The sequence below is a fragment of the Cetorhinus maximus genome, chromosome 16, assembly GCF_964194155.1.
Source record: "Cetorhinus maximus chromosome 16, sCetMax3.hap1.1, whole genome shotgun sequence".
Classification (NCBI taxonomy): domain Eukaryota; kingdom Metazoa; phylum Chordata; class Chondrichthyes; order Lamniformes; family Cetorhinidae; genus Cetorhinus; species Cetorhinus maximus.
Window position 1 is genome coordinate 37,916,250 of NC_135894.1, and position 11,196 is coordinate 37,927,445.

General features: G+C 47.9%; 1 protein-coding gene across 2 annotated transcripts in view; it reads right to left on the bottom strand.

Moving 5' to 3' along the window:
* gpr161b (G protein-coupled receptor 161b) overlaps positions 1-7,023 on the bottom strand; it is a 31,725-nt gene extending 24,702 nt beyond the window's left edge. Inside the window, exons 1-2 of one of the 2 annotated variants that reach the window (XM_078559698.1) lie at positions 6,858-7,023; positions 39-441 (exon numbers count right to left, since the gene is read on the bottom strand). In XM_078559698.1, coding sequence (XP_078415824.1) covers positions 39-441; positions 6,858-6,879 — 425 coding nt within the window. In that variant the 5' untranslated portion in view covers positions 6,880-7,023. Of the gene's footprint in view, positions 1-38; positions 442-6,735 lie in introns of both variants that reach the window. The other variant, XM_078559699.1, reaches the window with a different exon arrangement.
* Between the last annotated feature and the right edge of the window lie 4,173 nt (positions 7,024-11,196).

The following is an 11,196-nucleotide window of genomic DNA, read 5'->3' on the forward strand; positions in this document are numbered from 1 at the left end:
TTATAACAGATATAGGCAGCTAATGAAACAGGTCTTACCGATCTATTGCAATGACTCCAAGGGTCATCATACTGGCTGAGCTGATAAGCATGTACAGCAGGGCTGTGAAGTTACACCAAACCACCCCAAAGATCCATTCTCGCTTGATGGAGCTCGCAATAACAAAAGGGAGCACCAGAACAGATAACAGAAAATTGGAAAGAGTCAGGCTGAAGACAAACTTGTTGCTTGGTGTCAAGAGGTAAGATTTCTTGTAAAGAGTTACGACAATCACCAGGTTTCCCAGGCAGATCAACACAGCAATGACAATGATGGCAACTGATTCCGCAATTATGACTCCACCATCGTCATGTGTAGTGTTGTTTCCCACGCTTCTATTGGCACTGGTGTTATAGTTCATTGTGAAACTGTGGAATGGTGAGACGATGGCATGCTTGAATCCTGAACCAGAAAGAGAAGAGATAATTAATTGTAAGGAACATAAAAAATACAGCTACACTGAGGTTACAATATCTGCTTAAAAAGAAGTGAAATACTATTACATGCAATGGACATATAGGGCAAAATCTTCCAAATCTTCCAAGAGGCCCTTTGGAGGTAAGGCTGGGAGCAAATTTGAAACTTGTCCATCAGGTCATCTCCCTGATACATTCCTGCCTCTGTGCACTTTTTCCAGAGATGGGTTTTAAATGGCAGCAGCTGCCTGCCTGATAGTGCCAGGTAGCTAATTAGGATCACTTAAGGCCAAGGTGCAGACACTGCCAGGAATTTCCCAGCATCAGATGCTCCACACCCCCACTCCATCCACCCCACTGAGTCAGGAGGCCTCCAGCATTGGGGATGCAGCCTCCCAGCAACAGTCAGGAAAGCCAGCAGTGCCTCATCTCACTGCTCCCATTCATGAGCCACATGTATCTAAAGGTCGCAGCACAGACCAGGACCAATCCTGTGGAGGGGTTCCCTTATGTTTAAATCTTCAGTAGGCATTCAAGAGAGCTTGCATATTGAGGTGCCTCAGCAGTGTCCACCTCTCCCAGTGGGGCTACCATCTGTCCAGTGTTGTGGGCCCCTCTGATTGGGCCTCCTGCCTTGGGAACCCGCCCATCATCTTTGATTGGACGCTAAATAGAGAGGCAGCTGTTAATTGGCTGCCTGCCAGAGGATTCCACCTTATCTTTATTCCTTCATGGGATGTGAGCATCGCAGGCAAGGCAGAATTTATTGCCCATCCCTAATTGCCCTTGGGAAGGTGGTGGTTAGCAACCAGCCACCTTCTTGAACTGCTGCAGTCCATGTGGTCAAGGTACACCCACAGTGCTGTTAGGAAGGGAGTTCCAGGTTTTTGACCCAGCGACAGTGAAGGAATAGCGATATAATTCCAAATCAGGATGGTGTGTGGTTTTGGATGGGAACTTGCAGGTGGTGGCTTTCCCATGTCTGCTGCCCTTGCCCTTGGAGGTGGTAGATGTCGCAGATTTGGAAGGTTCTGTTGAAGGAGGCTTGGCGAGTTGCCGCAGAGCATCTTATCGCCACACCTCTGACCCGTGTGAAATCAGGATCCGGAAATCGTTCCACTGCCTGAAATTTTTCAAAAGGCATAAGATTTTGCTGATAATTTCCCTTGCTTCACACCTCTCACCTCAGTTAAAATTTTTGCTCTCTACCGCCCACCCAAGTCCAATAAAAATGTTCTCACCAAGGTATCCTCACTGCTTTCCTCCCTCAACCTCTGCACTGAATGACTTTTTACCCTCAGGCGTTTTCAACCTCCATCTCAACTCATCATGTTCTCTTTTCTCAGAGTTCACTGCTCTCTTATCCTTCTTAAGAACATCAAAAATAGGAGGAGTAGGCCATTCAGCCCTCTGAGCCCACACCGCCATTCAATGAGATCACGGCTGATCTTTGACTTCCATTTTTCAACATCTGCGTGTCCCTTCAAATCTCTCCCTCCATATAAAACTTCCCAGCCTATCTTCACAACCACCTCCCTGACTGTGCCATCTCACCTGGTCTTGCTAGTCCCATCATATCAATCATAAATAAGACCATCTTGTATCACTCTCCACTCACATCCCCTTTCCACACCTCAACCCTATTTCCTGGAAAAGAAACCTATCCCCACTTCACCTACAACTGCACTTTCAAATTTCCAGCTGTCTAGCCTTTGCCCCACCGTTCGCCATAACATTTCTTCCAGCTACTGATTTTCTCAACTACACGCTCACCTCCATGTTTGTAGCCATTGTCCCCACTGAAACATTACTCTCTCCCACCCTGGTCATTCACCCTGGTACAACACTCAATTCTACACCCTAAAATCCAAGGGTCACAGATCTGGACAGATATGGCAGACAACTGGCTTAGCCATCTATCGCCAGATTTGGGTGCCTTTTTAGGAAGGATGTGAAGGCATTGGAGGGAGTGCAGAAAAGATTCATGAGACTGGTTCCAGGGATAAGGAATTTCAGTTATGAAGATAGATTGGAGAAGTTTGGACTGTTTTCCTTGGAGAAGGCTGAGAGGCGATTTGATAGAAGTATTCAAAATTACGAGGGATCTGGACAGAGTAGATAGGGAGAAACTGTTCCCACCATGAAAGGATCAAGAACGAGAATGCATAGATTTAAAGCAACTGGCAAATGCAAAGGCAACAGGAGGCCAAATTTTCAAACAGCAAGTGGTTAAGGTCTGGAATGCACTGCCTGAGAGTGCGGTGTAGACAGATTCAATCAAGACATTCAAAAGGGAATTAGACGGTTATCTGAAATGGAAGAAATGTTCAGGGTTACGGGGAGAAGGCTGGGGAATGGCACTAGGCAAGCTGCTCATTCGAAGAGCCAGTGCAGACATGATGGACCGAATAGCCTTCTTCTGCACCGTAACAATTCTGTGATCAGACTGGATGACAGAGAGCACTATCAGTTTCTGCTCTTTGCTGTTAAAACTGCTCACTATTCCTTAATTTTAGGGGTACAGTAGCATAGTGGTTATGTTATTGGACTAGTAACCCAGAATGATCCAGCGACATGAGCTCAAATCCCACCACAGCAACTGGGGAATTCAAATTTAATTAATTAAATAAATCTTGAGATCATCTTGTGACACAGTGGGTAGTGTCCCTATCTCTGGGCCAGGAGCTCCGGGTTCAAGTCCCACTCCAGGGTGTGATGGCCAAGGAATGTGTACTCATAAAAGGTTGAATATCAACTTGTAAATCCTTCTAACATATGCCTATAGTAGGTGGTAAGAGCAGGAGAAATTCCTGGTCAGCCACATGATGGAAAGAACGTTGGGGCCTCTACCATCACTATCCATAGCTCTAGGCTACAACATGCGTGTAAAAGTGGATATTGCCACAGCAGCTCAGACTACTTGGGGGCCAGTTGGCTAGTATGGATCAGATTGGTGCCAACAGCACAGGGTTCGATCCCCGTTCCGGCTGGGGTGGATTTGGGACCTGTGTCTTTGCCCTACCTCTGGCAGAAGCCGTGGCTTTGTGGGTCAGGCCTGCCTTTGGGAAGAGAACTAAGGAAGAAGAAATAAATCTTGAATTTAAAATCTAGCATCAGTAATGGTGATCATGCCTTCTCTAAGCTCATCTTGTCCATGAGACACACTCTCTCAACCCTATTCCCACTAAACTGCTAACCACCCAATTTCCCCTCTGGTCCCACGTTAGCTGATATTGTTAACTGTTCTCTTCTTCAGGTACTGTCCCTCTCATTGCTAAAACTGCTGTTATCGCCACTCTCCTCAAAGAAAAACACAACCAACAGCTTTTATCAAAGTCACAATGGCATCCTATGTGTCTGTGACAAAGGTAAACTATCCTTCCTTGTCGTTCTCGACCTGTCTGCAGCCTGTGACACCATCCTCCTCCTACACCTCTTGACTGTCATCCAGCTGGAGGGACTGCACTTGACTGGTTCCATTCATATCTATTCAGTGATAATCAGAGAATCACCTACAATGGCTTCTCTTCCTACTCCCACACCATTACCTTTGGTATCCCCAAGGATCTATCTTTGGCCACCTATTTCTCATCTACATGTTGTTATGAAAATCTAGTTCATGGTTTATATCTTTGAGCTTTAGGAATTAAAGTTTTAGCAGTAGAAAATGGTGACAGCTGGTTGAGAAACTGGTAAAAACTCTGATGTAAATGCAACTCAAAAAAGCCTGGGTCATTACACTTAAAAGGTTGCCTGTGTTTGTTTTTCACTATTAACCCTGACCTTGTAAAACAACTTACCTGTGCATGTTTGCTGACAGAAGCAGGCAGTTCAGTTTGGGTTTTGTGAGGGAAGAGCAGCTGGGAGATTTGCTCTAGCTTGCAGCTAGTGGAAGAAATCTACAGTGGTCCACACAGAGGCCTTGTGGCAGAAAACAATTTGCTTGAATAATTAGCTTGGAAAAAGAGCTGTAGCAGAGGCTGTGGGAGCAGACTGGGAAAAACAGTCTATGTCTGTCCAAAGCCAGGACAAGGAAACAGTTCATAGTTGATGTCGCTAAAGAAAATTGGAGGATCCCTTAGCCAAAAGCTAATGGAAGAATCCCCTTGTACTTTGTATCTCAAAGAACAGCTGGAATACTAAGGAAAATTAAAGTAAATTCCAGAGGGTTATGGTATAACTTTTTGGTTGGTCCCAGGAAAAGTTAATGAACCTTCAAGATTTTGTAAGACAAGGGAACTTCCTGCAGGGAAGTAAAAAGTAGAACTGAGTTTATAGAATAAGCCTTCAGTGTTAATTTAGGGGTGCTTGCTTTGTGTCGGATAATTACAGGGTGTTTGGATTTCTTCTTTAAAACGTTAATGGCCCCTAACAGGATCGCAACATTTATCCCTTGGCAACATCATCCAAAAACACGGCGTCAGTTTTCTCATGTACACTGCCTACACACAACACCCCACCATCACCTTTTGCGACTCCTCCACATGTTGCTAAATCATCAGACCGTTTGTCTGACACCCAGTAACGGATAAGCAGAAATTTCATCCAATTAAATAATCGGGAAGTCTGAAACTATTGATTTTGGTCCCCACTCCAAACTCCATTCCCTAGCTATCAACTCCACCATTCTCCCTGGCAACAGTCTGAAATTAAGCCAGTCTGTTCACAACCTCGGTGTCATGTGTGACCCCAAGATGAGCTTTGAGCCACATATACACATCAAGATCTCATTTCCTCTCCATAACATCACCTGGCTTTGCTCAACTCATTTGCTGCTGAAATGCTCATTCATGCCTTCGTTACCTCTAAATTTGGCTATTCTAAACTTCTCCCACATTCTACCCACCATAAACTTAAGGTCATCAAGACTCTGCTGCCCGTATCCTTAATCACACCAAGTCCCATTCACCTATTAGCCCTGTGCTCACTGATCTACATCGGCTCCTGGTTAAGCAATGCCTCAATTTTAAAATTCTCATCCTTGTTTTCAAAGGCCTTTCTATCTCCCACGATTTCAACCATCCCCACAACCCTCCAAAACGCCCTTACTTCATCTAATTCTGCCTTCCTGAGCACCCTCAACACCACTTCTGACTGTGCCTGGAGCTTCCTAGGCCCCAAGCTCTGGTATTCCATTCCTAAACCTCTCCACCTCTCTTTCCTCCTTTAAGACAACTCTACCGCTTTGACCAAACTTTTAGTCATCTACCCTAATGTGGCTCAGTGACACATCTTGCTTTATAAACATTCGTGTGAAGCATCTCAAGATGTTTTATTACTTTAAAGGCGCTAAACAAGTTGCTGTTGTCCTAATCTCTCCTCCTTTGGTCAGGTGTCAATACTTGTCCGACAATGTTCTTGGAAAGCACCTTGGGATGTTTCACTATGTTAAAGAAGCTATATAAATACAAGTGTCAAAATTATTTCAACAGCTTTAATACCTTTTTTGTGACTGTCATAAGGATTTTGGGGAGTGTTTTCTTTTGCAACATACACACAGACCAGTCACATTCTACATGTGGGTTTGTTATGCATTCACAACGCCTCACATTTATTCTGGCATCAATCCTCCAACTTCCAGCTAAACGAGAAAAAAGAGCCAATCTATTTCCCCCCCACTGACACCGGCCCCCAAGAGTGGTTTACTTCAGTCAGATCGGTGGAGGACGGAGATGAGAAGAGGAATAAGGAAGAAAATAATGAACTTAAATTTTTTTTTTAAAAATTAAACTGAGGAAACTGGCAAGATCAATTCGTTTCTGGTTTTATTGGTTACATGATTTATCACAATGCTATTATTTTAAAACCAGTATTTAGTTTCTAACACTAAGAATTGCATTCCGTTCCCACAATATAGTGACCCGAGTGCCCAGTGATAACAACCACCTCTATTCCCCGGGCCTTCCTACTCCTCCCGGCTGCGGGAGATCCAGCCCCTCCAGCCCCTTTAAAATAACCAATAAACATTTTCTCTTTTTGTTTTGGCGGCGGGTTGCCGTAAGCAAAGGCGACACAATGCATCATTTCGCTTTCCACGGGCAGATCTCTCCTCTCTGTTCTGCCATCTGCACTGCATCGAGTTCATTCAGCAGTCTGAAGGTTTCTCACTCTACTCTGCAACAGCCAACCCTTCAGCAGCAGAAAGACCGGATCATAAAGCGCCCTGCATGTCTCTTAACTCCAGATAGGTTGCAAACCATGTTCCTTACGAGGAAGTTTGAAGAAATAAAGAGAGAAGTATTAAGAAGCGAAATCATTTTCCAGTCTTTAAGCCACATACCTCGCGACTGAATCAAACCACCCGCTTCCTTTGTCTCCTCAACTCAAAGGGAACTTTTGGTGCTTTCACTTTTTTCTTTTCATCCCTCGCTGGATCAAACTCCCGCTAATGTCACGTCTCACCTTCTGCGCACAGTCCATTCATTTACAAATGCGTCCAAATCTTTTCTCAGCTTTTGTTCCCCTCTCCTCCCGATGTTCTTTTTTCCCTCCTCCCCGAGAGTGCTGAGTTGCAGCAGTAGTTGTGTGTGCAATGGCGCCGGGCTGTGAGAGACTCTGCCTGCTCACACTGTGGGTGGTCTGCCTCTCCACCACAATCCACACACTGAGCGGAGGGAGGGAGGCAGCGAAGATACAACTCGCAAACTTCTAGCTTCCACTCAAGAACCGGCTCAAAAAAAGCAATTGGCCGCCCTGCCTTTATTTAAATACCAGTTTAATACACATTTCAAACTAGGTGTTATTTTTTTCCCCCCAAAAAAAAGTTTGTTAATTACCCAAACACCCCACCCGTCCCTCTAAACCTTCTATACAGGGAGAGGTGAAATACAATGTTTGAAAGCTACTCATTCACGAAAAGTGGCACTAATTCGCTGCCACTTCGCTTGACGGTTTGTCCCACTTTGTTAATAAACGGTTCACACTAATTCAGCACCGAGTAAGATCAAATGTCCAGATGCCACTGGAGCAGAACACGGCCAAGGAGATCTACCTCAGCCCATCCAAAGTGAAGGAATTTGAGCTCACTACGGGTATGAAGGAGCAGACTAAAGGTCTGGGACTCTCAGAGACAGTGGGTTTGGTAGGAGAATAAATGCTTTAATATGGGTTTAAAGATTGTATCCATAAATGTGCGTAGCATTAAATCTACTACGCGATGTGTTGCGACCTTGGACTACCTAGCCAAGGTCAAAGCTGACCTGTTGTTTCTGCAGGAGTGTGCGATACCGCACCTCAGCTCCTACAGGCAATGGTCACGATGGTGGTCCCACGGGCCATCGATCTGGTCGGGCGGAAACGACTCTCGTTCCTCCGGCCTGGGTATTCTGCTGCGGGGAGGCAACTTCACCGTCTCCGAGGTCAAGGAGGTGGTGGGCGGGCGACTCCTGGTAGCAGACGTAATGTACAAGAACGCTCCACTCCGGTTAATTAACGTGTACGGCCCGGCACAAGGGGCTGAGCGGCTGGAGGTTTTTCAGCAGCTCCCACTGCTGCTGGCGACCTCCAGGCCGGTCATTCTGGGCGGGGACTTCAACTGCATCATCGATGCGGCTGGACGATCCGGCAGGGCCGGAAGCAGATTGGACGCTACGTCCAGATCCCTGATGGAAACAGTTAAGGATGCCAAGCTGCACGACGTCTTCAGCAACCCTGCAGACGGAGCGCAGCGTAGATACACCTGGTCGCGGCCAGACGGGTCCATTCGTTCCAGGATAGACTTCCTGTTTGTGTCCCGCGCATTCACAGTCAGATCCACCGAGGTCAAGCCGGTGTTCTTCTCTGACCACTGCCTCCTACTGGCGGACTGCCACTTGGAGGAAGACCTGAGGGTGGGCAGGGGGGCATGGAAGCTAAATGTGCAACTGCTGACCCCAGAGAACATTGAGGAGCTCAAGAGGGATTACAAAGGTTGGAGAACCGTGAAACCCCTCTTTGAGTCCCTGACACACTGGTGGGAAGTGATCAAGGGAAGCATCAAGAGGTTTTTCATCCTCAAAGGCACCCAGAAAGCTAGAAAGGAACAGAGGGAAATGTCCCGACTCCAGGAAAAGATGCAGAATCTGCTCCGGCTGCAGTCGATGGGGGTCGATGTCAAGGAGGAGCTCCAAGAGGTGAAGGGCCAGCAAGCCTCGCACTTTGCCTCGGAGGCCTCCAAGATCATCTTCCGTTCCAGAGTCCGCTCCGTGGAGCAGGATGAGACGTGCTCACGTTTCTTCTTCCAAAAGGTACACAGAGAGCGCTCTGTGATCAGCAGCCTGAAGGAAGAAGACGGCTCAGTAAAGTCATCACGGTCCGACATTCTGAGGATCAGCAAATCCTTTTATGCCGGACTGTATGACGTGAAGCCCACGGACAGCACGGCCTCCCAGTCCTTCCTGTCCTCTATCACGGAGGTCCTAGACCACAGTACGCGGGAGAGCCTAGACAAACCGCTAACTCCTGACGAACTGACTAAGGCCCTCGAGTCCTTCGAGAAGAGTAAAACCCCCGGAAGCGACGGCCTGCCGGCGGAGTTGTATTCGGCTCTGTGGGACTTGATCGGCCCAGACCTGCTAGAAGTGTACGAGAGTATGCTCCTGGCCGGCAGCATGTCAGAATCCATGAGGAAAGGCATCATCACCCTCATCTACAAGCACAAGGGGGAAAGGGAGGAAATTAGAAATTGGCGACCCATTTCACTGTTGAATATGGACTATAAGATTCTGTCCAAGGTCATCGCCAACCGGGTCAAATCCGCTCTGGAATTGGTGATTCACCCTGACCAGACCTGCTCTGTGCCAGGCAGGAAGATCTCTGACAGCCTGGCGCTGCTCAGGGATACGATTGCCTATGTACAGGACAGGGGTGTGGATACCTGCCTCATCAGCTTGGATCAGGAGAAGGCCTTTGACAGAATATCGCACACCTACATGGGGGATGTGCTCTCCAAAATGGGCTTTGGGGAGGGAATTCGAAATTGGATCCAACTGCTCTACACTAACATCAGTAGCGCAGTCTCAATCAATGGGTGGGAAACAGATAGCTTTCCGATTAAATCTGGAGTCAGGCAGGGCTGCCCTCTCTCGCCTGTCCTTTTCGTGTGCTGCATAGAACCCTTTGCCGAGTCCATCAGGAAGGATCCGGGCATAAGAGGAGTGACGATCCCAGGCAGTGGAGGCACTCAGGTAAAAGCCTCCCTGTACATGGACGACGTCGCCGTCTTCTGCTCGGATCCGCTGTCGGTGCGCAGACTGATGCACGTCTGCGACCAGTTCGAACTGGCCTCGGGAGCCAAGGTAAATCGTGGGAAGAGCGAGGCCATGTTCTTTGGGAACTGGGCTGACCGATCCTTTGTCCCCTTCACTGTCAGGGCTGACGGCCTGAAGGTGCTGGGGATATGGTTCGGAGGGACCGGGGCATGCGTTAGAAACTGGAAGGAGCGAGTGGCTATGGTGAAAAGGAAACTGGGCATGTGGGAGCGACGCTCCCTCTCCATTGCGGGTAAGAACCTGGTCATCAGGTGTGAGGTACTCTCGCTGTTGCTGTACGTGGCGCAGGTCTGGCCCATTCCACACTCCTGCGCGATGGCGATCACTCGAGCCATCTTCCGCTTTATCTGGAGGTCGAAAATGGATCGTGTCTGCAGGGACGCGATGTACAAGCCTCTAGATAAAGGGGGAAAAAACGTGCCCAACATCGCCCTCATACTGATGGCCACCTTTGTGTGCGGCTGCATCAAGCGGTGCGTAGACCCTCAGTACGCAAACACCAAGTGTCACTACGTGCTGAGGTTCTACCTGTCCCCGGTGTTGCGAAGGATGGGTCTGGCCACGCTGCCGCGGAACGCTCCAAGTAGTTGGACCGTGCCGTACCACCTGTCCCTGGTGGAAAAATTTATGCAGAAAAACACCTTTGACCACAAGTCCATCAGGCAGTGGTCAGCACGTAACGTCCTAGAGGCCCTGAGGGATAAGGAGAGGGTGGACCCTGTGGGATGGTTCCCCGAGCAGACTGTCAAAGTCATTTGGCAGAATGCCTCATCGCCAGAACTTTCCAACAAGCACCAAGACGTAGCTTGGCTGGTGGTGAGAAAGGCCCTCCCCGTCAGATCCTTCCTACACGCCAGGAGTCTCACCCCCTCTGCACGATGCCCTCGAGGTGGCTGTGGTGGGGAAGAGACCGTTGTTCACCTCCTTGTGGATTGCGCCTTTGCAAAGAAAGTCTGGAGAGAGATGCAGTGGTTGCTGTCGAGGTTCATCCCGAGCAGTTCTGTGACACAGGACTCTGTGCTCTACGGGCTGTTCCCAGGGACACACACCGAGACAAACATCAACTGCAGCTGGAGGATCATCAACTCGGTGAAAGACGCGCTTTGGTCTGCCCGAAACTTGTTGGTCTTCCAGCACAAAGATTTGTCCCCGACCGATTGTTGCGGACTGGCACAATCCAAAGTCCAGGACTACGTGCTGAGGGACGCACTAAAGCTTGGGGCAGCTGCCGCAAAGGCGCAATGGGGAAGGGTCGCTGTCTAAGACCTTTCTACCACAGCGCACCGAGAGACTGGGAACTGTTTAGAGCCCCTCGGGCTGTACAGATCAAAATGAAAGGCTGTAAATGACTGTAATATTGTTTGTACTGATGCACCTGGTGATACATTTTGTAAAAGTTTAACCTGGATTGTACCCTTGAAATGTTGTTTTTGAAATGGTTTTGAATGTGATTGAAGATTTTTATGAATAAAGTATATTTTTACAAAAAAAAA